This window comes from Astatotilapia calliptera, chromosome 11, assembly GCF_964374335.1.
Source record: "Astatotilapia calliptera chromosome 11, fAstCal68.1, whole genome shotgun sequence".
Lineage (NCBI taxonomy): Eukaryota > Metazoa > Chordata > Actinopteri > Cichliformes > Cichlidae > Astatotilapia > Astatotilapia calliptera.
In genome coordinates this window covers 25,196,546-25,223,411 of record NC_137432.1, presented here as the reverse complement: position 1 = coordinate 25,223,411, position 26,866 = coordinate 25,196,546, and the positions used below count along the sequence as shown (strand labels likewise).

The following is a 26,866-nucleotide window of genomic DNA, read 5'->3' as shown; positions in this document are numbered from 1 at the left end:
TCAGCAAAAAGATGCACAGGGAGAGAGAAGTAAGTTTCTAGGTCAGCCTGGGAGCTGCTGAATTTGAATCCACCAATCAGAGAGCCTGTGTACTTTTTCCCGCCAAAACAGGTGCATCTATTTACACACGCAGCACAGAGAGGCACAGGATTATTGCAGCCTATTTCTCATAATGACGACTCCCCTCAAACAAATGACCATAATTTCCTAACCGTAGGGGCTAGAGCGGTCATTCTTACACCGTTTTGTTCAGAAGAGATGGGGGAATCTTCCAGTGTTGACAATTTATCATTAAAATGTGAATTATTAAAGATATTTGACTTCTAATGCACCATAACTGAGTAGAGCGAAGCAAAAACTGGCTTGACTTGCCCTCAAACAACGCTTTGTAACTCGAAATCTATTTGGAGTATCGATATCATTCTTTCACCGTAAGAGACAGCAGGCTTTGGTGAACAGTCATGGAAATTTTCAGGTCTCTGTGGAAATCCAACAAAAAGTTATGACGAGAGAAAAAAGTGGTTCATTTCCAGGGTTTGAAATTTGAAGAAATCTGAGCGACGGACGAATTTCCTACCCTCAAACAAGTCCAACTCATTTCAGAACGGTAATACGTGAGAAAGAAATTCTTGAATTGTGAGCGTCACGAGTGTCTGAAGATATACCGGGACAAGCCTCATGTCTTAACTTTGCTTCGTTAAGGAGATATGACGATTCGAATATGCCTCTCATTACAGAAATGCAGCGGTGATTTTGAACAAACTCTCCATTGACTTTATATGGAGAGTTTTCCGACATTGTGTTGGTCTGAGGAGATTTGCGAAAGTTCTATGAATACCACAACAATGATAGTGACATTTTCGGAAACCCAGCAAAAATACCTATGTTTTGATGTATAATTTGTGGAAGTTGAGTGAAGATTGAGCAAGTAGCAAGAAGTTGTTCGGACATGAAGAGAAGACTGCAAAACCTTCAGTGGCACACTGGAAGCCAAGTGCATAGCAACCATAACAACGCATGTATTTTGTGAAAAATCACAATTTTGCAACTGAAAACTTTAAGAGGCATAAAGGTAAAACGGTAAAAGATTTGAAAAAGCTGAATCATACCTGAATAGCCCAATAATTTGAGAACATTTTAAAGTTTGAATGGTTGTTCTACGTGAAAATATGAGGAAGTAGTTAAGTTTCAGAAACAAGCAAATTTTAGCAGAATTGCAGAAGTTTCCCATTCATTTCAATGGGACAAATTAAGCTTAATATTTTAAAAAGTATAATAGTGAAAAATACCAAAAGACATAGCAGGAATTAGCAGAAATAGCAGAATATTTTAAAATTTGAACGGTGAAAATCGGCTGAAAATTGTGGAAGTAGTTAAGTGCCAAAAAGTGTACGGAAGTCCCAAGAGGAACTCAATAGTGTGGATGCTTAAAGCATCCACACAATAACTAGAAAAATTTGCATTTCCTGCGAAAATGCAGTGTGGATGCTTAAAGCTGAAGCTGTATGCAAAAACTAGCTGAAAAAGCTGAAAAGTTGCAGAAATTGTAAAAACTTTGCAGAAGCAAAATAAGTTTGCTAAAATGGAATAACTTAGCAGAACTGCAATATCTTAGAGGAAACATAATACTTGGCAGAAATACAATAGCATAGCAGAATTTAGCAGAAATATTGTAACTTACCAGAAACATGATAACTTCTCAAAAATACAAGAATTTAGGAGAAATAGTATAAGATAACAGAAAGAATATATTTAGCCAAAAATACTTAAACATTACAGAAACACTATGATTTAGAAAAATAGTACAACAGAGCAGAAATATTGTGATTTACCAGAGACACTGTGATGAACTATGAATATTGTAATTTTAAATTAAGACTATATTTTAGCACAAATATTATAATTTGGCAGAAATACTATAATTTAGCACAAATACTATAAAAAGCAGAAATACTATAATTTAGCAGAAATACTTTATTAAGCACAAACCCTATAAAAAGCAGAAATACTGTACTATGATTTGGTAGAAAAAACTATAATTAATCAGAAATACTATATTTGGCAGAAATACGGTATTTGGCACAAATCTTATAAAATAGCAGAAATGGTATGATTTAGCACAATAGTAATAACTTAAACAGAAAAATTGGAAAAGCAAAAATGGACAGCTGAAAAAATGATGAACATGCTGAACGTCCCTCAACTATACTTGTTAAATGAAAAAAATCAGCAAAAAAAATCTATAACAGCCACACAATCACAAATATGTACACATAAGAAAACACACATGCACAGAGAGACACACACACAAGATCCAATTCAGTCAACCAGTCTAAATATATTGAATTTGAATCTTAGAATGAGATCATCCCATTAAAAGCCTTTCTCTCTCTCTCTCTCTGTCACACACACACACACACACACACACACACACACACACACACACACACACACACACACACAGGGAGAGAAAAGTGAGTTTCTAGGTCAGCCTGGGAGCTGCTGAATTTGAATCCACCAATCAGAGAGCCTGTGCACTCTTTCCCTCCAAAACAGGTGCATCCTTTTTACACACGCAGCACAGAGAGACACAGGATCATTGCAGTCTATTTCTCATAATGATGACTCCCCTCAAACAAATGACCATAATTTCCTAACCGTAGGAGCTAGAACGGTCATTGTTACACCGTTTTGTTCAGAAGAGATGGGGGAATCTTCAAGTGTTGACAATTTATCATTAAAATATGAATTTTTAGAGATATATGACACGGATGACTTGTTGACTTAGAAGCCACGAATTCCCCAATATGCAAATTTGAATGCCTGGAGCCCACATACATGATTGGCTGGCTGGGAAGCTGTGCAGGCCCTGATTTGTGGATTTGAATTCCTCAGCCCTCAGATATGATTGGCTGGCTTAGAAGCCATGAAGTCCCCAATATGCAAATTTGAATGCCTCAGGACACATATATGATTGGCTGGGAAACCGTGCAGGACCTGATTTGAAAATTTGAATGTCTAAGTCCTCACAGAGGATTGGCTGCCTGGAGACCTGGCAGAAATATATAGAAATACTATGATTAAGCATAAATACTACATTTAGTAGAAATACTATGTTTTAGCACAAATACTATAAAAAGCAGAAATACTATAATTTAGCAGAAATACTATATTAAGCACAAATCCTATAAAAAGCAGAAATACTATATTAAGCACAAATTCTATAAAAAGCAGAAATACTATATTAAGCACAAATCCTATTAAAAGCAGAAATACTATATTAAGCACAAATCTTATGAAATAGCAGAAACAGTATGATTTAGCACAATAGTAATAAGTTAAACAGAAAAATTGGAAAAGCAAAATGGACAGCTGAAAAAATGCTGAACATGCTGAGGGTCCCTCAAATATACTTGTTAAATGAAAAAATCAGCAAAAAAATGCACAGGGAGAGAGAAGTAAGTTTCTAGGTCAGCCTGGGAGCTGCTGAATTTGAATCCACCAATCAGAGAGCCTGTGTACTTTTTCCCGCCAAAACAGGTGCATCTTTTTACACACGCAGCAGAGAGAGGCACAGGATTATTGCAGCCTATTTCTCATAGTGAGGACTCCCCTCAAACAAATGACCATAATTTCTAAACCGTAGGGGCTAGAGCGGTCATTCTTACACCGTTTTGTTCAGAAGAGATGGGGGAATCTTCCAGTGTTAACAATTTATCATTAAAATGTGAATTTTTAGAGATATACGACATGGATGACTTGTTGACTTAGAAGCCACGAATTCCCCCAATATGCAAATTTGAATGCCTGAGGCCACATATATGATTGGCTGGCTGGGAAGCCGTGCAGGCCCTGATTTGTGGATTTGAATTCCTCAGCCCTCAGATATGATTGGCTGGCTTAGAAGCCATGAAGGCCCCAATATGCAAATTTGAATGCCTCAGGACACATATATGATTGGCTGGGAAACCGTGCAGGCCCTGATTTGAAAATTTGAATGTCTAAGTCCTCACAGAGGATTGGCTGCCTGGGGACCTGGCAGAAATATATAGAAATACTATGATTAAGCATAAATACTACATTTAGTAGAAATACTATGTTTTAGCACAAATACTATAAAAAGCAGAAATACTATATTAAGCACAAATCCTATAAAAAGCAGAAATACTATATTAAGCACAAATTCTATAAAAAGCAGAAATACTATATTAAGCACAAATTCTATAAAAAGCAGAAATACTATATTAAGCACAAATCCTATTAAAAGCAGAAATACTATATTAAGCACAAATCTTGTAAAATAGCAGAAACAGTATGATTTAGCACAATAGTAATAAGTTAAACAGAAAAATTGGAAAAGCAAAATGGACAGCTGAAAAAATGCTGAACATGCTGAGGGTCCCTCAAATATACTTGTTAAATGAAAAAATCAGCAAAAACATGCACAGGGAGAGAGAAGTAAGTTTCTAGGTCAGCCTGGGAGCTGCTGAATTTGAATCCACCAATCAGAGAGCCTGTGTACTTTTTCCCGCCAAAACAGGTGCATCTTTTTACACACGCAGCAGAGAGAGGCACAGGATTATTGCAGCCTATTTCTCATAGTGAGGACTCCCCTCAAACAAATGACCATAATTTCTAAACCGTAGGGGCTAGAGCGGTCATTCTTACACCGTTTTGTTCAGAAGAGATGGGGGAATCTTCCAGTGTTTACAATTTATCATTAAAATATGAATTATTAAAGATATTTGACTTCTAATGCACCATAACTGAGTAGAGCGAAGCAAAAACTGCCTTGACTTGCCCTCAAACAATGCTTTCTAACTCGAAATCTATTTGGAGTATCGATATCATTCTTTCACCGTAAGAGACAGCAGGCTTTGGTGAACAATCATGGAAATTTTCAGGTCTCTGTGGAAATCCAAAAAAAAGTTATGACGAGAGAAAAAAGTGGTTCATTTCCAGAGTTTTAAATCTGAAGAAATCTGAGCGAAGGATGAATTTCCTACCCTCAAACAAGTCCAACTCATTTCAGAACGGTAATAGGTGAGAAAGAAATTCTTGAATTGTGAGCGTCAGGGGTGTCTGAAGATATTCGGGGACAAGCCTCATGTCTTAAAGTCGCTTCGTTAAGGAGATATGACGATTCGAATATGCCTCTCATTACAGAAATCCAGCGATGATTTTGAACAAGCTCTCCATTGACTTTATATGGAGAGTTTTCAGACCTTGTGTTGGTCTGAGGAGATTTGCAAAAATTCTATAAATCCCACAACAATGATAGTGACATTTTCTGAAAGCCAGCAAAAATACCTACGTTTTGATGTATAATTTGTGGAAGTTGAGTGAAAATTGAGCAAGTAGCAAGAAGTTGTTCGGACATGAAGTGAAAATTGCAAAACCTTCAGTGGCACACTGGAAGCCAAGAGCATAGCAACCATAACAACGCATGTATTTTGTGAAAAATCACAATTTTGCAACTCAAAACTTTAAGAGGCATAAAAGTAAAACAGTAAAAGATTTGAAAAAGCTGAATCATACCTGAATAGCCCAATAATTTGTGAACATTTTAAAATTTGAATGGTTGTTCTAGGTGAAAATATGAGGAAGTAGTTAAGTTTCAAAAACAAGCAAAATTTAGCAGAATTGCAGAAGTTTCCCATTCATTTCAATGGGACAAATTAAAGGAAAAAAGCTTAATATTTTAAAAAGTATAATAGTTAAAAATAGCAAAAATCGTAGCAGGAAAGAGCAAAAATAGCAGAATAGTTTAAAATTTGAACGGTGAAAATCGGCTGAAAATTGTGGAAGTAGTTAAACGGCGAAAAGTGTACGGAAGCAACTAGAATAATAATAATAATAATAATAATAAAGAATAAAGAGAAACAGGAACTCAATAGTGTGGATGCTTAAAGCATCCACACAATAATAAAGAATAAAGAGAAACAGGAACTCAATAGTGTGGATGCTTAAAGCATCCACACAATAATAAAGAATAAAGAGAAACAGGAACTCAATAGTGTGGATGCTTAAAGCATCCACACAATAATAATAAAGAATAAAGAGAAACAGGAACTCAATAGTGTGGATGCTTAAAGCATCCACACAATAAAGAATAAAGAGAAACAGGAACTCAATAGTGTGGATGCTTAAAGCATCCACACAATAAAGGATAAAGAATAAAGAGAAACAGGATCTCAATAGTGTGGATGCCTACGGCATCCACCCAATTACTGTTAACACGACATCATAACAAGAAAACTAATTAAACGTGAACACTTTCATTTCACACACAGCCACAGAGAGATTCTTCTTCACATGAACACTTTACAGAGAAACCACCAAGCCCTCGCTCTGTTTCCGTCCTCTCTCTGTGTTAAAAACAATAAAACTCAGTGTTACACTTAAAAAGTGAAAAAGAGTGTCACTGAGAAAGTCAAACATTTCTTGTGGCTCTTTAATTTAATCTCACCAACAGCTCATGTGAAGGTGTTTCCTGTAAAGCTGCTGTAACTTTACCTGACTGCTCATCAGAAATGAGACGTTTTTAAGAAGAAAAATAAAAATTTATTTCCTCTGGACCGACTTAAATAAATTCTCCTAAAAAAACAGCTCAACTGAGATCATTATGTGTCCAATTAAATAGCGTCAAAATGAATATTAACACTTATTAAGAATTTGCTGCCACCAAAAAGGTGCTTTCATTGGAGTTTCAAACTTAAATCTGTGAATCCAAATTGACAAATTAAATCAGTTTTAACTTCGACTCCGTACAAACAACAATTTCTGAAACACTTAAAACATTTTCATCTGTATTGGCTCTTAAACTGGTCCCTCTGCACTAACTTTGAACTCCATTACGGAGCAAACAGAAAGTTTCTAGGATGGTCATGTTAAATCCTTTGTATTTATTTTGAAATATAAAACCAAATTTTAAAATGTAGGTTGAGCTCTTACCTTAATTTTGAACAGATTCTGTGTCTTTTAGTTCAGTTATTGAAGCTAAAATATTTTTTCTTCCTCTGTGCTTCACTTCACTGAAAATAAGATCTAAAGGATGCAAAAGTGTAGAAGGTGGAAGACATCTGAAGACAGAGCTGCACTCTGCAAAGTTGTAGGCCACTGCAAACCCCAGATCTTTGTAGGTTTGCTACTGATGTCTGCATTTTCCTGCAATCTAGGCCTGGCATTTTCTACTCAGTGCAGTTCTTACAAAAAGCTGAAGAAAGTTCTGCACAGTGACTTAAAAAAGGCTCAGCTGCACACACTCAGTAGGATTACGCTCATGGATCACAATGTCACAATGTGATCACAATGTGATCACAATGATTCCTGTAACAGAGAAGTGAAAATAACTTGGAACTAAACAGGGAAGTCATAATAGGAAGAACAGAAAGAACACAGAGTTTTATGTAACTTTATCTGACTGCTCATCAGAAATGAGAAGTCTTTAAGAAGAAAAATAGAAATTTGTCTCTACTGAACTGACTCCATCATGGAAATTTGTTTATACACAGTTTCACTAATTTTCCTTAATTGAGATGTGAGTAGCAAACCCCAGATCTTTGTGGGTTTGCTACTCATGTCTGTAAGTCATAACAGGAAAAATAGAAAAAATGGTAAATGGTAAATGGACTGGTTCTTATATAGCACTTTTCTACTCTGTCTGAGCACTCAAAGCGCTTTATACGACTAAGAACATAAGAGTTTGAAAAAAGACCAATATTTATTCATCACAGCAGAAGTAAGAAAGTAATAGTTTTCAATATAAAAGAAAATGAAGGTAAATGAGCTGATTTAAAGAGTTAAACTCAGTTTTATTCTTTTGTGTTGTGTTTGTGTTCAAATATTGTGTTCAGCATTTCGTCACTGATCTTCCCCTCTTGTCTTACCAGGTTTAGGAGAGTGGAGCGACTGTGAAATCAAGTGTTGCAGTTGTTTGTCTGTCACAGGAACACAAGCATGGAGCAGGACTCGGGAACCACGTTATTGAAACTGTTGCACATTGCTCACTAATTGCCACTATAAATAAACACACTGTCTCGGACTGGAAGGTCCTGCATTTGGGTCCCGTTCTTGCCATGCACCCTGACAAACTCAGTTACAGATGTCATTAATGGTTGTGAAATCCATCTTCTGAAGCCTCATTAGCCTCCCCCAGGTGTTAACAAAGGCAAACATCATCATTTTTAGACCACCTTCAGGGTGGTCAGTTGGTTCTCTGCTTACTTGGTTAAAAAGCTGCATCCAAAAAACTGTACAGTATGACGCACATAAGACACATACTTACTGATATGTGTTTGAGCTCTATATGCTCAAAGTAATAACTAATTACTTAATTAGTTATTAAAGAACTTACTTAAAGAAGTCCAGACGCTTTTCTTTGCAAGCTCCTTTGACAACTAATAAAACACTTGAATTTCACTCACCTGAACTGAAGCACGAACCTCTGGGATGGTTATTAGATATCAGAATATTAGTCACACAATCCATTAAAACATCTCCAAAACACACCAACTGACCACTTAGATTGACAGGTGAGCCTTATTTGTGTAATACTATCTAATATTTAGTTAATATTTATCTAATAGATAGCTTTACCCACCTTGAGAAAACTTTCTTCTGATTGGCTGCCCCTCACAAATACAAGATTAGAATTGCAGGAGAGTGGGGCTTATGTGCTCAACCCTAAAAGCTATTTAGCTGACCAATTAACATGAAGATTATCCACTGTTTTTGACAACATATAGAGCAAAAACTAGAAAAAAAATATCAGAAACAAAAATTGAAAGAGCACACAGCTTGACAGAAAGACATTTATTTATCACAACAGAAGTAACAAAGTTTTTTTTTTTAAGTAAAATTAAAAAAAAAACATGAATCATTGAAAAATCACGATCTCCAAACCAAAGGAAAACAAGTTGTTTTGGTGCTTTGTTTTCTTTCTGTAAAACACATTAGTTGTTATCTCCTCACTCTAACAGGTCGAGGAGGGGACTGAAGGTGACTACTGATGGCAGTGGAAACCAACAGTCAGAGTTAGCACAAAGAGTGAAGCTACAACAAAGTCGCTCTAATGTTTGGCTGCCATTAGGGCGCTGACATCAGTAGAACAAGGTGTTCTAGTGACTTCTCTGGCCACAGGCGTATAAAATAAGCCACGTAGGCATTCAGACCTCTTCTACAAACTTTTGTTAAACAACGAGTCGCTTTCAGGAGCTCATTGAATTCCAGTGTGGTGCCATGATAGGATGCCATCTTGCAACAAATCCAGTTGTGAAATGTTGTTGTTACTAAATATTCCACAATCAGCTGTTAGTGGCATTATAACAAAGTGGAAGCGATCGGGAATGACAGCAATGCAGCTATAAAGTGATAGGTTGTGTAAAATCACAGGGTAGGGTCAGTGGATGCCGAGCTTCATAGTGTGCAGAGTCTCCAACTTTCTGCAGAGTCAATCGCAACAGACCTCCAAACTTCAGGTCTTACGATTAGCTCAAGAACAGTGCACAGGGAGCTTCATGGGATGAGTTTTACACAACCAAGCAGCTGCCTCCAAGCCTCACATCAACAAAGACAATGCAAAACATCACATGCAGTGGTTTAAAGCATGCCACCACTGGACTCTTGAGCAGTGGATAGATGATTTGTGGAGTGACAAATCATACTTCTCCATCTGGCAATCCAGTGGATGAGTCTGGCTTAAAGGTTGCCAGGGGAACGGTACTTGTCTGACTGCATTGGACTTACTGTAAAGTTTGGTGTAGAGGGGATTATTGTGTGGGATTGTTGTTCTGGAGTAGAGCTTGGTCGCTCCAGTAAGAGGAATTGTTACTGCTTCAGCATACCAAGACATTTTGGAGAACTCCATGCTGCCAACTTTGTGTGAACAGTTTGAGGATGGCCTCTTCCTGTTCCTCTACAAGACAGCACAAAGCAAGGTCTATAAAGACATGGATGAGTGACTGTGGTGAGGAAGAACTTTTGAACAGAACATCTTTAGGATGAATTAGAGCAGAGACTGCAAACCAGGCCTTCTCATCTCAGTGTTTGATCTCACAACTGTGCTTCTGGAAGAACAGTCAAGAATTCCCATAAACACACTCCAAAACTTTGTGGAAAGCCTTCCTAGAAGAATTATAGCTGTTATAACTGAAAAAGTTGGGCCTACATTATATTAAATCCTGTGGATTAAAAATGGGGTGTCACTCAAGTTCATGTGCGTTTGGAGGCAGACGAATAAATACTTTTGGCAATAAAGTGTAATTTGGGAGAAAAGCCTGAACAGATGTCTGAGAGATTTCAGGTGGTTCTCGGTTTTACTCAGCAAAGCCCAGGAAACAAAACAAATACTTCATCTGTACATCTACTGATTTACTGAAGAGTGTAATAGATAATCCGAGACACTCAGACTTTTGCCAGTTGTGAAATGTCCAGGACTTTGTAAGAGCTTGGTGTAGTGAAACTATGAATCTGATCAGTTACACATTCGGCGAAGAGGTTAGACCAACATAATCTGTAACCACAGCTATCAACACTATACATAAATACTTGATGAACGCCTTTCCTCACATACCATCCTTCCACTCATGCACTTACACAAGACTGTGACACAAACTATCAGGAACATCCCAAACTGGCAGCACACCCCCATTGCAATCCACATCCAACAGGAGAGTCCCAGTGGGCAATCGTCGGCAGTACCTGAATGCAACACAGAGAAAGAGAACGTGAGAATGACAAGAATGAGTTACACATTCAGCAAAGGATCACTTTGATCAAATTTGCAGACATTTTCAAAAGCTGGACGCACATGTTGTACATGTTGTACATGTTGTACATGTTGTCTTCTGAACACTCGTTACAAATAATGTGATGTTCTTTCGGGTGGATAGTGGAGTTGTTGAAGTTGGAGGCTCTGAAGAACAAAAACACAAATCTTTATGTTTCTTTTGACCACATATGTACACATGGGCCTTCATTCCATGCACCCGTGTATTACCCTTTATGGTAATACTCTTACTCAGTTGTTTGCCATCACAGGTGATGATACACTCCCAGGTCCCATTATGTGAGCTTGTTACAGATTTGAGTTGAACTGTTGATGGCCATTCAGGTGAATCAGCATTTGGGCTCTTCCACTTCACTTCACAACCTTTTAGCAGATGTTTCACCTCACAGTGGAGCGTTGCCTCATCACACAGTTTGAGAACAGCAGAGGGAGTCACAGAGACCGAAACTGAGAAGGACGGAGGTGAGGATACAGTGAGAATCAGAAAGAGAAAGGGGAGTCATTAGACACATGGCACAGCTTTATAACATGAGAGAAAGAGTTAAGAAAAAACAAAACGGCATATTACACTGCATGTTAATAGACAAATAACCATTTCACACACTTGTCAGAATGTTATGGATATAAAACCACCAAAAATTTAACAGTGACAGAATCACAGGAAGTAGTTGGTGAAGATAGGATCAGGCTTGGACTATTCATTACATCAGAAACTGATTCTTATTTTTGCATTTCAAACAATTGAAGGCCAGACTGTAAAGTTTGTTGGTTATACAGAGAAGACTGCCACATAGAAACACACCATAGGTTTTTCTCTAAGCAGCAGTTTACTGAAAACAAATACAACAGAAAATAAGGACACTTTTATGTTAAAGCTCATACATTATAGTTACAGAACCATTAGTCACATTGAAAAAATTCCCCTCATTTCACAGGAGTGATGTTTTTATTAAACCCATCACTGCTCCATTAAATGTGAACATTTATTTGTAAATGTATATTTTCCAGGGTCTGCTGTTTACCTGAGAACACAACAAGTGAATGGTCATGACGTGTCCAATCTGCCGAACATTCGAACTCTCCAGCATCTGTTTCTCTCACACTGGAGATTTCCAGATTCGTCTGTCTCACAACTGACCTCTGTGCAAGTTCAACATTGCCTAACACAGAAAATAAAAATATGTTCTTATATAATGTAATCGTCATATACTGATGTTAACTATTTCAAGATAATCAAGTACCTTTGCGAGTGAAGCCTCTCTGATCAACACTATGAAGAAAGTCATATCTATTATACCACTTCAGAGAGTTTCTGTAGCTGTTGACTCCACAGTTCAATGTGACTTTATCCCCAACATTTGCAAAGAAAACTTCCCCTGCTGCAGAGAGTGCACCCAGCACTGAGAAGAAGGCAAATAAATTAAATAAATACTCATCTTGTATTAATGAGTATTTAAAGGAGGATATAACAAATGTCTTTACATGGAGACAAAACCAGTAATATTCTCTGTATGTCGTCATAAACTTGTAGTGACATTAAAGAACCTGAGATCAGATTATAAATTATTTTTTAATTAGATTAAACATGAGGTCACACCATCTACAACATGTGTGTGCAGTATTTTAAAGGATTATTCACAATATTGTCTTCACAAGTATATTCACTCACCAAACACAAACAACACAATCACCTTCATTCTGAAAGTCGACCTGAGGGTTTAAAATAAAACACAAATGAACATTACTGTTAACACGACATCATAACAAGAAAACTAATTAAACGTGAACACTTTCATTTCACACACAGCCACAGAGAGATTCTTCTTCACATGAACACTTTACAGAGAAACCACCAAGCCCTCGCTCTGTTTCCGTCCTCTCTCTGTGTCGTATGTTAAAAACAATAAAACTCAGCGTTGGACTTAAAAAGTGAAAAACAGTCAAACATTTCTTGTGGCTCTTTAATTTAATCTAACCAACAGCTCATGTAAAGGTGTTTCCTGTAAAGCTGCTGTAACTTTACCTGACTGCTCATCAGAAATGAGACGTTTTTAAGAAGAAAAATAAAAATTTATTTCCTCTGGACTGACTTAAATAAATTCTCCTAAAAAAACAGCTCAACTGAGATCATTATACGTCCAATTAAATAGCGTCAAAATGAATATTAACACTTATTAAGAATTTGCTGCCACCAAAAAGGTGCTTTCATTGGAGTTTCAAACTTAAATCTGTGAGTCCAAATTGACAAATTAAATCAGTTTTAACTTTGACTCCGTACAAACAACAATTTCTGAAACACTTAAAACATTTTCATCTGTATTGGCTCTTAAACTGGTCCCTCTGCACTAACTTTGAACTCCATTACGGAGCAAACAGAAAGTTTCTAGGATGGTCATGTTAAATCCTTTGTATTTATTTTGAAATATAAAACCAAATTTTAAAATGTAGGTTGAGCTCTTACCTTAATTTTGAACAGATTCTGTGTCTTTTAGTTCAGTTATTGAAGCTAAAATATTTTTTCTTCCTCTGTGCTTCACTTCACTGAAAATAAGATCTCAAGGATGCAAAAGTGTAGAAGGCGGAAGACCACTGCAAACCCCAGATCTTTGTAGGTTTGCTACTCAGGTCTGCACTTTCCTGCAATCTAGGCCTGGCATTTTCTACTCAGTGCAGTTCTTACAAAAAGCTGAAGAAAGTTCTGTCTTAAAACAGGCTCAACTGCACACACTCAGTTAGACTACTCTCATGGATCAATTGTCACAATGTGATCACAATGATTCCTGTAACAAAGAAGTGAAAATAACTTTTTTTTTTTATTAATTTGTGTCATATTGAACACTTAACATTTAAGTTTTTTTTTTTTTTGTTGCTTAAAACTAAGTTAATCAATTACTCCAAACAACACACTGAGACCAAAAACTAAATTATTGATTCTTAGTTCTGTCATTAATATTGTTGTATTTAATCTCAATAAATACATTCACATCTCAAAATGAGTGAATTTATGTCTTTAACATCATAAATTAATGTTATTCTACACATCAAGCCTTGGAAACAGAGTTTGACACATTTTTTTCTTATTATTTGTTTAAATGGTTTTAACTTGGACTCTTTTATGCAGCTCGTTCTGAAACACTACTCATCTGTATTTGCTCTTAAACTGGTGCCTCTGCCAGTAAGCTTGAAAAGAAAGGATAGCCACATTAAATCCATTTTACAAGATAAAACAAAAAGAAACAAATGAAACTAAATTTGAAAATGAAGCTTGAGCTCTTACCTTAATTTTAAGCAGATTTTGTGTCTTTTAGTTCAGCAAAAATCTTTCTTCATCCTCTCGTGCTTCACTTCAACAAAAACAAAGATCTCAAGGATGCAGAAGTGCAGAACCCAGAAGGCCTCTGAAGAGAGAGCTGCACTCTGGAAATTTGCAGGTTGATGCAAACCCCAGATCTTTGTGGGTTTGCTACTCACGCCTGCACTTTCTGCAATCAAAGCATTGCATTTTCAAAACAGTGCAGCTCTTTAAAAAAACTGAATGAAGTTCTGAACAGTCAAGTTAAAGCTTATTTACAAAACGCTCAACTGGAGACGTGCGCTCAGATTATTCTCACAGAAAAGTGATGCCAATTTATCACAATTATTTTTATAACCAGGACAGTAAAATAAGATGGAGAAAAACATATCAAGAAAAACACAAAACACTGGTTTACAGAAAGACATTTTTTTATTTATCACAACAGAAGTAACAAAGTATTTCTTTTTTTGTTTTCAAGATAAAAATCTTCAGAAAACACAAAAAACAAGCTGACTTTTTGCTCTATTTTCTTTTTGTAACACATTTATTTTTATTATTTTAAAATTCCCTCCATCTATTAGATTCTAAAACCTATTTATAAAAATGTGTAAAGTGAAATGTGAGAGACTCATTTCCTTTCTCTCTGAACTTTGTATAACAGAAGAAATAAGAAAAAGAAAAAAGGACACTTCAGGGAAAATATACAACAATTAAACCTATGTACAATAGTATGAAAGCATGAGGAGCATTAAAGTGAAAGTGAAAGTAAGAAGACCTCAGCAGGAGTTAGTTTTAAGTGTTTTTATCAGTTTGGCTGAATAGCTTCACACTGCAGTAATAAAAAAAATATTCATGTCACATAAAGCCAAAAGATGATTTGTTTGGGATGATTGTAATGCTGAAAAATAAAACTGTTATTTGAAAACCTAATGGCACTTTTGTGTGTTAATAATTCCATCAATCTTGACAAGATCTCCAACATCTCTGTTTAAAAATTGCCAGGTACTAAAACCGCAAAAAATAGAATATGTCCAAATAAAAACTTTGAAAGATATACTTTTATTTCAACAGGCACTGATTGTATTCCTGCTCTATTTATACCTGTAAACACTTTCACAAATAAGTTCAAAAAATCTGGAAGTACTATCATTTATATTTATATTCGGGGTGATGACCTGAGCTTTGCTCCAAATGCTAAACTTTTGTCATTTTGATGGAACACAAAGGGCTGTTAAAGCAACACTAAAAAACAAAAAAATATTTAAGACAAGAAATTAAAAAGACTTCAACAGAAGTGAAAAAGCCAGATTAGAAAGACTGGTATATGTAACAACCCCAGCACTGCAAAATGTCACCAGCTTACGTAATAAATGTTTTTAACACCTACAAGCTGGCAGACATCACAGCTAACACTATGACTCATGTTCCAGCCACAAATGTTTTTGAGTGTGGTTCCTATCACTTGTTTCTCATGACTTTTTAAATATTATAAATACAGTTGATTTTCAATCACTGAATCAAGAAAACATCAAACAACATTACAAACAGAACAAAAAAGGCCAGAAGTGTAAGACTGTAAAACTGAACATGAAAAGATTACAGCTTAGATGTATTTCCCTCAGATGTTGCGTTTACCTGTCTCAGATACACATCATTGAAAAGTGAAATTAAAAAAAAACTCAGGAAATGCTCACAATATTCTTTTTTCTTATCTGACTTCATTTACACTTACATATGTCCACATCAAACAGGTGGCTTCATCAGCATCTAACCAATCCACTGACAGCAGAATTCACATTCAAACTGTAATATTCAAAAAATATGAAGAGTTTCAAAACACAAAACAAGCTGAAAGAAACACAGCTTCAACACCCAAAGGAGCAGTGTGTGTGTGTGTGTGCGTGTGTGTGTGTGTGTAGGAAAGGTACTCTATAAACCCAGCCATATGATAACACTGTTCAGGGCCATGACATATAAACACAGCTGTGTACATCATTACATTATTATGATGCTTGATTTTATACACCTGTGGCCGCAGAAGTGATTAGAACACCTGACTTCAATTATTTGCAACATGCTTCCTGTCCTCTCCTCTTTTATAGGACAGCCACAGCTTAGTGTAACTAGAGCCGTTCACTAAGTTATCTCAGTGACTTCACCTTGACCTGTTATGTTAAAGTGAAAAAATAGAAGGAAAACAAATGATAGATTAACAAATGTGTATTACCAAATAAACAAACAAACAAAAACACCCAAAACTGAAGAACTAAAACGACTTGTTTTCTTTTGTTCTGGTGAGGGGGGTATCTGGGTGTTTTATTTTTGAACAGAAGTACTTTGTTTGCTGTGGCAAATAAATAAATGTCTGTTAATTTCAAATAAATAAAGTGTGATCTGTCCTTTTGGTCCCTCTAACTTCTCTTTTTATTTTCACTTCCTGATTACAGGAATAATTGTGGTGAATTGGCAGTTTGCAGCTGACAATAATCTGAGAAAACATTTACAGTTTAGCTTTTTGGGCGTGTTTACAGTGGCCTATAACTTACCAAAGAACGGGTTTCTCTTCAGACGTTCTCCGCCTTCTTAAAATTGAACATTAAAAGCTTTAATGTGATGATCCTGGAAAAAACTTCCGCCTTTGTCATTCAAACTTTCTGACAGAGGCACCGATTTCAGAGAAAATATATATTTGAATAGCTGAAGTATTTCCGAAATAGTCACGTTATCATCTGTGATTTGAAAACGATCACAGTGATTGCAGTAAGTTTCAGGCACAAATGTCTTCCTTTGTTGTAACTGTAGCTTGTTTCTCTTCTTGCAGGACCTGTTACGGGACAACACTTACATTTAAGCCACTACCATCCCATTACTGTATCTGTGAATATAACACTAGAAGTCAAGGGTCAGTATTTTCACGGAGGCTTAAAACTATGAGACTTCGGACTATTAACCAGTAAAGCTGTCTCGTATCATATATGCATATCCCATGTCACATGCACACAGTTATCTACGTCATGTGGCAGCTATGCTACGTTTACTGAGTTTTCTTCAAAACCTAAATCAAAATATGTGAGATCCTTATTGACGCACTAAATCAGCTTACAATCTCATTCTAAAGCATCTCTACTGCAGAGACAACCTATGCAAAGGAAATGAATATGGGTCAATTTGTAATCCTATGAAGTTGTGGCGTACGCTACGTGTAAACTTTGAGAATTTTAAAAACTATTTATTCACATCCAGGCTGTCAGCAAAAATACAAAGTGTTTCAGTAATTTTACAGATTCAGTTGTCAGACAGTTTGTACCGACAAAATAAATCAACATTGTCAAGTAATTGTTTTGTGTTACGCTGGCAGAGAGAGGCCTGCTCAAGTGTGACTAGAGTCTCTAAACTTTGTCAGATACCTGAAGTGGAATTTTAAAACTAAAACAAAGTAGAACATGAGAAGAGACGCTAACAAATAATTGGCTAACAATAGTCTCCACAGTGTGTGTGTGTGTGTGTGTGTGTGTGTGTGTGTGTGTGTGTGTGTGTGTGTGTGCGTGTGTATACCCATCAGTGGGTGGGGTGAAGTATATAAACCACATTTCTGTGCTCTGTTCTGCTTCACTCTGAAGCTAAACTTCAGCGTCACATCACTGAATCACTAAACAAGCTGAGCAGGAAGTCGTCCTGAAGCCAGTAAGGTTGATGTTTACACTTATTCATATTATCTTTAGTTGAGAAGTTGAGTAGTTGGAAAGGCCAAGTCAAAATCTTAAGATCTAGAAACTTTTTCTGTCGTTATCCTTTGTGCTTGCACAGTTTCTACATTAACAGCACAAAAGCTGCTCAAATGGAAACTCAATGGAAATGCGGTTACTAGTGACGTATAACTTGATCTCATACTCATTCCCTTTTTTTTTTTTACTACAGAGATGTTTTTTGCTACTAAACATCTAAACTATACAATTATAGCTATAATTACACAAGAGGGTTTAATTTAATGTGCTGTTGATTAAATATTTATGGATCAATCGAGTGTGATCTGGTTGGAGTAGAATCACTCTGGCGTTATTTTTTCATTTTTAAAAAATACAGAATTATTCATGTAGGTTTGTCTCCATAAACAACTTGTGAAGGAAAATTCTGTCTTGGCTGGAGAAATCAAGTTTTTGCTTTAGAGTTTAATTTATTTCCTCAGTATCTCTTGCCTGATGCGCTTGTGTCGACTCCCCTGTGTTAAGTTCATTTACGTGTCTACATTTTCACATTTGATTAAGATTCTCACTTCCTGTTTTATTTTGGTAGTTGGTAGTTAGTAGTTAGTGTCTTGTGTTTACTTTTATTTCCCCACCTGGGTCTTTGTCTGTGTTGTCTGTACCTGTGTCCTGTTTTCCCCCCGGCCATGTCCATTTCCCCAGATTGCGTTTCTGCTTGTATGTTGTTCTGTCTTCAACTCAGTCTTTTGTCTCAGTTTCTTTTATAATTTCCTGTGTGTCTGAGCTGGTCAGGTTTGGATTTGGGCTATTCTTGCAGTGTTTTTCTTGGCTTTATCCTGTGTTTTCGAACTTGGGTCTCCATGACAAATTCAGCTGTTTTCTTTTTTGCTTTTAGTTAAACAGATTTGGCTTATTCTCTTTTAATTTCTTATGAATATCATTTGGTTAATATTCCACAGTCTCACTGTTGCACAACCTGCTATTCCACACAACAGGTTCTTTCCTGAAAAGGAATGAAGGATCTTTCACAGCAGTTCCACACAGAAAGTCAGCAAGCGATGATTTTTTCCGATTTTATCATATGGACTAACTTCATGTTCTGCCTTCCTTTGACCTTAGTGGTCATCTGTTGGTTGTGTTGCTTGGTACGTAAACAGTCACACTTACTACTTTCTTTTTCTTTCTCACACTTGTTAAAACACTCAGTTCTGCATTGATTATTAATTACATTGTACACTTTTGTAACACTCAGTTTTTCATCTTTTAAAAAATGTTTTTATAAGTCTAAATTATTTTTTGTAAATACTTGCTTGATGCTTAATACAATAACAGCAGAGAAAGCAAAATCAAATCAACCTCCTTGTTCATGCATCATCTGATGTAAACATTTCTATGTGTAATTCTGCAATTTGTGTTTATTACTGCAGTAATTTGACTTTAACGAATTTCTCCTGCAGGTACGAAAGGAGCATGTGATCTATTTCACTAACCTGCTCATTGCCAATCTCGTCCACATCAGCATAATGTTCACCTGGCAGTTGAAGCGAGGATCTTTAATTGAACAAGATGACATTATTTGCATAGCTGGTTTGACGGCTAGTTGGTATTTCAAGACATACATTGCTATTGAAAGGTGAATGTCTGTCTCTGTGTGTTCTTCCCTGACATTGTATTCTCTATCCTCATACAGAATAACATACTATTGTGATATCTCTCTTGTGTTGCAGGTGTTTTGTTATCACCTGCCCAAAGTTGAAGTGCAGCAGACAAACTAAGGGGTCCATGCTGGTTTCTCTCTTGATTTGGATCCTTTGTATTGCAACTGTATTTCCTACTGTAGTCTTCAAGAAGTTTCTTATCCTCTATATTTTTGCCCTCCTTCCAGCTCTCCTGTTCATCCTGTTTTTAGTATGGACCTTTCACGCCTTGGCTGCTGACACCTTAGTGACCACTGATGAAAAACAAAGAATTGTACGAATTTTCCTTTTGTTCTTCTTTAATTATTTTCTGATGATCCTTCCCGGTGTCATCTGTTCTCTTGGAGTATTTTTGGATAACGACTGCTTTAAAGTTATCGCTGATAAACTTTTAACTTTGTTGCTTCTCGGCCCTTTTCTGGATTTGATTCTGGTTTGTTTCATGCGTATAAGATGCAGATTCGACAACACTGCAGCAGACGTAGCTGAACATCGGCAGCCAGGTTGGGTGATGTCGCAAATACTAAGGGACAGAGAAAATAGGATACAAACTGTGTGAAAGATGTGGATAAAATATGCAAACAAAAACATTTACAAATATTGCTGTAAAGGAGACAACTGACAGGGAGTTTTACTTGATGTATATAAGAAGTGTGTTCTCAGCTAACGTTTCTTTGGTTGTCGACCACCTGAAACTCAGTTACTAGAAGTTACTCTTCACAGGAAGCATCTTAATGATGATTTATGAAGGAATTTTAAAAAATTTAAAATAAAAAAAAATTGCATTTCTTATCTGATGTAGTGATGCATAACAATGTAAAGCTAAAGCCATGAACCACTGTTTGACTTATTGTGCTGTATTTTTTCTACACAGACTGTTGTTCAGATCATAACTTTATGCATGACAGCTTTTACTGTCATAGACTGTGGTTTTTGTCAGTTCATTTTTGAGCCATTAATATTTGGTATTGTTGAGTTTTGATTACTATTTGACTGGGTTTCCTTATTTTATTTTAAGATTATTCTAGCATTCTGAGTTCTGTTTTAGAGTTATAATTTTGAAATATGTAGCCTTATAATTTGGTATTTGAGTCTTTGTTTTACTTGACTTTAGTAAAAAACTTCTGTGTTTCTCTGTTTTGCTGATTCTTTTTTGTTTGTTTAGTTACTTCATGTTTTATTTTGTGAGTTCTTTGTCTCTTGTGCCTTGTCTTTAGTTTGACTTCCCTGTGACTTGTTCTCTAGATTGAGTTCAGCTATGTCTTGGTACATTTATGTTTCCATTCTCCCTGACTGTCTTTTTCGTGTATTTAAAGTTAAAGTGTTCTCCTGCTTTGGGTTTATTATCATCTTCACATAATCTTTTCCTGTTTAATCTGGTCATCTGGGTGACAAGACCCGCTGGAGATTGTAAAAAGAAAGGAAAAAAACTGCAAAACCCCCCAACAAACAAAGTATCTTATTTTTTCTGAAAAACTCGTAACTCTGTCAAGGGGAAACCTGCGTTGATATAAGATTAGAACATGATTTTGTGTCATTTAAATGCTCCATAAGGATATTGTACTCGGTTATTCAGTTTAGTGCATGTTAAACTGGTTGGTTTCCAGTGTTGTTGTGCAGTTTACAGAGCCGTCTGTGGTGTTCATGGTAAAACGCAGATCAAGGGCAGATCCAACGATTTTGATGTTTGTGAAGTTTTGCCACAAGAGTCAGGGGTGTTGTAACTGTAGTTTTGAGAAAAGAAAATCTGTCTTCTCTGAAAAACTGTATTTGAGTGTTAGCCACTTGACTTTGAATTACTGTGTGCTGCATTTTTAGATTTTGAATGTCAACTTCTTTCTATATTTACTGTGTCTGAGTCTGTCATATGTGTTACTTTCAGTGAAACCTTTTATCTTCTCCTCCATTTTTGTCTTCTGATTTCAAATCTACAGAAGAACAATGTTGAAATGGATTTGCCACCAGCTGCTTTACCAACACACAGACTCTTTACTGAAGAAAGTAGTGAACTATTAAATAAATGCATCAGACAGAAAGCTGACTTGATGATTTATTAATTATGAGCGAAATTTATATGTGCCTCACTTGTTACAGTTACACAGCTAGCTTAAACATTATATTTTACAGGACTGCATCCTCCAAGGAACAGACAGACTGTGGTGTTTTACATAATTGTATTTTTTTAGAAATACCTTTCCGTGCAGAATTTGAAATTTCAGTATGCTTGTGTGTGTTTCCTCAGCTGTTTTGGTTTCATCCCACAGTCCAAGTTTACTTAAATTGAACACAAAATAATGTTATGCAAGATAATCTTTTAAGACTTTTCTATGCTAAATGATTTTTATATCATATATTCATGAAGTCTTTCGCACACAAAAATGTAACATTTATATAAAATAAATAAATAAATCAAATTTGTGTCAGCTTGTGTGCACTTGCATGGAAAGTCAAGGGAAAACAGCAATGCTGGTGGTTCATGTGGTGAATGAAGCCAGAATGAAGCCTACACCACCACCCTCACACATCTCCATCCACAAGTTACTCATAGACTCACTTTATTATGACACTTGTTTCAGTGATAAGCCACAAAACTATAAGTTTTGTATAACTATAAGATTCAAGTTCCAATTCAATTTTCAAAATTCATTTTTCTCAGTAACCATTTCTCCATCACATTTGCTCAAGCTGGTTTATCATCAGTGGTTTATTGTGTTTTACTTTCTATAAAACTGCAAACACTAAAAATTCACTAAAGCACATTTTCCACAGTGACGCACTCGTGATGCACAATGCTAACCGCAATAGGCAGCGGTGAATGTAATTGTGGTGGTTAACCATTATCAGTTCCAACCACACTGCTCTGATTGACAGTTAAATAGAATATGATGTATAAACGGAAATGGAACAATCCAGTCTCCTTGTAATAGAGTGATGCACTGAAACATCTGTATACAGTAAAGATTCAAGATTATGATGGCCGAAGAGGAGCTGCTGAGATTGGATTGTTCATTTTGTCGTACAGCCCGCAGCACATGATTTACTCCCGTCTCACCCTCAGCATCCTCCCCTGTCCCAACAACTGTGTCTTGAAACCACTGGATCTGAGCTGCCCCTCAGAATGGACCAGAATCTTGTCCATTCTGGTCACTCCCAATGAAAATCTTAACAACTTAGGCTCTGCCTTTCCTTCCCTTACACTCTTGCTGCTGTCTTTCTGTCACAAATTATCCCTCACTCTTGCCTTCAGCTGCTCCACCCTGCCCTTACTCTCTTCTTCACCTCTTTTGTCCATTGTTCATTACTTTGGATGGTTGAGCCGAAGTTTTTAAATTAATCTAACATATGTGTAAATTTAGCCTAGTCTGGAAATTAATCATCACACTCATTGATTAAACTGCATAACTTCAGTCATAAATTCCACAATTTCCTTATAAAAACTTTAATAAATAAATCCTTTTAACAGAAGTTTAGTTTACAAATGATATCCTAGGGTTATTTATTGCATCGTTTATTTCTTATCATCTGGGAAGACCATAGATCAGAGTGTTTGATGTGAATATAATGATGCTACCAAATTTCCCGCATAAGCGCTGATGGTGTCCTGTGCAGTGACTGTTTGTGGCTTCTAGAGAGTGAGCTTTCAGACTGATCAGTATTATTTCTCCCTAAAGTATTTTATTTGATGTAAAGTTTCCATGTAGATTTGTTACATAAGTACACTGTAAAATATTAAGTTTATTGAAATCAGTTGAAATGAAAATTTACTGGATTTTTTTAATAAATGTTTTTATACATTCATACAATGACCCTAAACAATGTTTTATAAACTAAAACCCCAGAGCCTGTTTAATCCAAAATACAGATACAATAATAAATGTTAGTTTCCCATGCATGACTTATGTATTCTGTTATGCATTAAGTAAATCAACTTCCTGCCCCTCACCTCACCACATAAAGCTCCTGAGATGCAGAGGCATGTTCTTCAAAGTGCAAAGTAAATGAATGTATGCAGTTGTGCAGAAACACTTTCTTGCTTCACGTTTAGGCTGTTGTCTCAACGGTGTCTATTTATTACTTTATAAATTATTTGCAGTCAGGCAGCAGATTGTGCACCAGAAATAAATCAATCAAGTTTAGGGAACATTTTCCAGAGAAATGAACTGGAACTATTTTATTTAAAACTAGACCTAAGGAGAACCATACTGGGCCATACCCTCCATAGTGTGTGCGTGCCACTGTGTATATAAAGGGCCACAATTCCGAGGTTCATACTATACTAGCTGGGCCAGCCTCCCAGGTAAGGTAGATGTTTATACTTATCCAGCTTCACTTGAGGAGTAGAATAGCTTTAACAAAACTGAAGTCAGAATTATGACAAACACAATAATTAAGAAGTTCTTATTTTTTCCTTGTGTACTTGTGATGGAAATACTTATATTAGTGATGCATTAACTGTGCCTGATCTCATCCTCAGATTGTCTGACAGATGTTTCTTCTTGTTTAAAAGCTTCTAGCTTAAGACTCCTTACATGGATCTATTCATGAAAGACGTTAAATATTCAGTCTGTTCTGAAACTGGTGGCTCGGCCAGTAATTTATTTCTGTTCTAAAACAGTCCAAAGTGTTTTCAGGATAGTCACATTAAATTAAATATTACCTCTATTAAAATGTAGGTTGTGCCCTTAATTTTGAGTAGATTTTGCCTCTTTTAATATAGTTATGTAGAATAAGAAAAAAACTTAGGAAATTCATAATGAACACATAAGAACACAGTTTGACATAAAAACAATTATTTATTAATCACAGCAGGAAGTAAGAAAGCAAAACTGAGCACACAATGGCAAAGGTGGTCTTTGGGCTATCCTTCGAGCTGCACAGTGAAGCTGTTGTTGTTGATGTTGTAGGAGGCGGCTCTGGAAAGGAAAACACACGTTTGTTTTTCTTTTGATCACAATGGAATACAGGAGTCTTCATTTCCAGTATCTGTGTATTACCTTGGACTGTGATGGTCAGATGCTCACTAAGCTGATTGCTGCCACAGGTGATGATACATTGCCAGGTCCCATTATGTGAGCTTGTTACAGGTTTGAGTTGAGCTGTTGGTGACCACTCGGGTGAATCTACCTTTGGGCTCCTCCACTTCACTTCACAACCTTCAATGACACCTTTCACATCACACTGGAGCGTTGCCTCGCTGCCCAGCAGGAGATCAGCAGAGGGAGTGACAGAGACCGACACTGTCAGCAGGAGGTGAGGACACAGTGAGAAGCATAAAGAGAGAGAGGAGGCCATGATGAACAAGGGACTTGATCCAAATTCATTATACACATGAAAAACCTTCATAACATCAGAAAAAGATGATAGTTTACTACAACTAAGTGGAAAAATGGTAACCTTTATTTCTGCACTGTATAACACTGTAGGCCAGATTGTACAAGCTTTTTAAACTAAGTTAATTTAAACATCTGCCATCCCCATCCCTGCCCACCTCGAGTCCCTGAACAGAGGTGATGATGTTCGTATGGAGTACAAACATTTAACAGGAAATTATGTGTTTGTGATGGATGTTGGATTATGGGAAATGTAGGACTCTATGGTTTCAAGACTTGAACTTTCAGTACTGTAATCTGGATTTTGCTCTCTGCTACTTTGAATTGTCCCCTAAAAATCATGGTAAAATTGCTAGAATGTGTGTGTGTGTGTGTGTGTGTGTGTGTATACACTTGTAAAAAGTAGATTTTAAATTGATGTATATTATTTTCCATTATAACTGACCTACAAGAGTAAATCGCACAACTGTTTACCTGAGAACACAGAAAGTGTATGTTCACGACGTGTCCAATCTGCCGAACATGTGAACCGTCCAGCATCTGTTTCTCTCACACTGGAGATTTCCAGATTCGTCTGTCTCACGACTGACCTCTGTGCAAGTTCAGCACTGCCTAACACAGAAAATAAAAATATGTTCTAATATAATGTAATCATCACATACTGATGTTTACTGTTAAGTGTTCTGAGATACTCAAGTACCTTTGCGAGGGAAGCCTCTCTGATCAACACTATGAAGAAAGTCATTTCCATGATGCCACTGCAGAGAGCGTGTGTAGCTGCTGACCCCACACTTCAATGTGACTTTCCCCCCGACTTTTGCAACAAAAACTTCACCTGCAGCAGAGAGTGCACCCAGCACTGAAAAGAAGACAAATGGAGTCAACAAACACTCTGCTTAGTTACATCAAAAATGCTCAAAATATTAAGGGAACACTTGACAATCCCAGTATAACGAAGTCAGTTAAACTTTAATCTGTCCCGTTTGAAAGCAAAAATCATTTTGAAGCCATTTCACCAGCTTTGGTCCAAATCAAAACGACATGAGAAACACCAGAAAGGCAACAACAAGGCAACTTCCAAAACGGGAACAATTTAAAAGGTGATGGCCACCGAAGTGACCACTGCCCTCTTCTTTCCCATTGTGACTCATTATTCTGTAGCTTCACTTTTCCTTCATGCCCTTCTCACTGCTGAGACGTCACTTTCAGTCTGTTCAGGCCTTCACAGTATTTTTCCAGAAGTATCTTTACTCACCAAACACAAACCACACCGGCATCTTCATTCTGAGGGTTTAAAAAATGTTTTACCGTTGAGATTAAACTATGAAACAAATTAAACATGAACATGTCACTTCATACATGGCCACAGAGTTTCTACCAAGAAACCACCACACCCTCTGATCTACTTCCATCCTGTGGGTCACTTATTAAAAATATTAATCTTGTAAAAAAAACAAAAACAAAACCTCTTTGTGGCTTTTAGTTTGTCTGAAACAATATTTAAACTGTTTCCTATAAAACTGCTTCAACTTCGTATGTTCAGCAGAAAGGAGCAGCTTTTAAAAAGAAGGTTAAAATTGAGTAAAGTGAGAGTCAAATTCTCATAAAATAAAATCGCATTTACATCAAAGAATGCCAAAACTCATCTAGAGCTATACATGAAACTAGTTTGGATCATTTGAAGATATTTTGTGTTTACTCCCCATAACTGACAAAAACATAGATTTACAACTTAAGTCTTTTACCCTCAAATATTAAACCATCTATATGCACCAGGGTTGAAAATGAGATTTAATTGGGGTTAATTAAATAAAAGGTTGAGCACTTACCTTAATTCTGAGCACGTTCTGTGTCTTTTAGCAGTTAATGAATCCTCTCTGTGCTTCACTTCAACAACATGAGCACAAAGACAAAAATACTAAAGAGGTTTGAGAGCATCTGAAGAGAAACCCATTCTTTGGTAGTGGTGGGTGCAGTTTAAGTCACTCTAAACCCAAGTTATAAATGCTTAAACTGCACATTTGTCACCAGAAAACGGCAGTTCATCATAC

General features: G+C 36.5%; 3 protein-coding genes and 1 long non-coding RNA gene across 7 annotated transcripts in view; 1 reads left to right on the top strand and 3 right to left on the bottom strand.

The window, feature by feature from the left end:
* LOC113031347 (uncharacterized) overlaps positions 1-7,293 on the bottom strand; it is a 91,802-nt gene extending 84,509 nt beyond the window's left edge. The window contains exon 1 of the mRNA XM_080308396.1: positions 6,955-7,293. The gene's annotated coding sequence lies outside the window, so the exon portion shown is untranslated. The remainder of the gene's footprint in view (positions 1-6,954) is intronic.
* A 1,506-nt stretch (positions 7,294-8,799) lies between these two features.
* Positions 8,800-14,221, bottom strand: LOC113031348 (uncharacterized). Of its 3 annotated transcripts, none has more exons than XM_026183352.2 (7): positions 14,067-14,221; positions 12,459-12,499; positions 12,031-12,189; positions 11,812-11,949; positions 11,021-11,236; positions 10,811-10,915; positions 8,800-10,701 (listed from the first exon to the last, which is right to left on the bottom strand). In XM_026183352.2, exons 2-7 carry the CDS (start codon positions 12,484-12,486, stop codon positions 10,535-10,537), a joined length of 813 nt encoding a protein of 270 aa, XP_026039137.2. In that variant the 5' UTR covers positions 12,487-12,499; positions 14,067-14,221; the 3' UTR covers positions 8,800-10,534. The 3 variants fall into 3 exon arrangements, with proteins under 3 accessions (XP_026039137.2, XP_026039136.2, XP_080164523.1); XM_026183351.2 differs by having other exon boundaries at positions 13,251-14,212; XM_080308397.1 differs by having other exon boundaries at positions 12,459-14,213.
* A 3,474-nt stretch (positions 14,222-17,695) lies between these two features.
* Positions 17,696-21,524, top strand: LOC145431816 (uncharacterized). Of its 2 annotated transcripts, none has more exons than XR_013912118.1 (4): positions 17,696-17,768; positions 18,784-18,933; positions 19,246-19,421; positions 19,516-21,524. It is a non-coding gene; the product is annotated as an uncharacterized LOC145431816 (long non-coding RNA). The 2 variants fall into 2 exon arrangements; XR_013912119.1 differs by having other exon boundaries at positions 17,703-17,773.
* Positions 21,525-24,258: 2,734 nt separating this feature from the next.
* Positions 24,259-26,823, bottom strand: cd4-2.2 (CD4-2 molecule, tandem duplicate 2). Its single transcript, XM_026183355.2, has 6 exons — positions 26,645-26,823; positions 26,071-26,099; positions 25,516-25,674; positions 25,290-25,427; positions 24,480-24,722; positions 24,259-24,398 (listed from the first exon to the last, which is right to left on the bottom strand). The coding sequence occupies exons 2-6, from the start codon at positions 26,096-26,098 to the stop codon at positions 24,286-24,288; spliced, it is 681 nt and encodes a 226-aa protein (XP_026039140.2). The 5' UTR covers position 26,099; positions 26,645-26,823; the 3' UTR covers positions 24,259-24,285.
* Between the last annotated feature and the right edge of the window lie 43 nt (positions 26,824-26,866).

Excerpts from the sequence above, each read along its gene's own strand:
- LOC113031348 (XM_026183352.2), bottom strand. The coding sequence starts at position 12,486 with ATGAAGGTGATTGTGTTGTTTGTGTTTG. Across the intron at positions 12,190-12,458 it reads GATTGTGTTGTTTGTGTTTG|TGCTGGGTGCACTCTCTGCA; the intron begins GTGAGTGAATAT and ends CCTTCTTCTCAG. Across the intron at positions 11,950-12,030 it reads GAGAGGCTTCACTCGCAAAG|GCAATGTTGAACTTGCACAG; the intron begins GTACTTGATTAT and ends TTTCTGTGTTAG.
- cd4-2.2 (XM_026183355.2), bottom strand. The coding sequence starts at position 26,098 with ATGAAGATGCCGGTGTGGTTTGTGTTTG. Across the intron at positions 25,675-26,070 it reads GCCGGTGTGGTTTGTGTTTG|TGCTGGGTGCACTCTCTGCT; the intron begins GTGAGTAAAGAT and ends TCTTCTTTTCAG. Across the intron at positions 24,723-25,289 it reads TACACTTTCTGTGTTCTCAG|TGTCGGTCTCTGTCACTCCC; the intron begins GTAAACAGTTGT and ends TCCTGCTGACAG.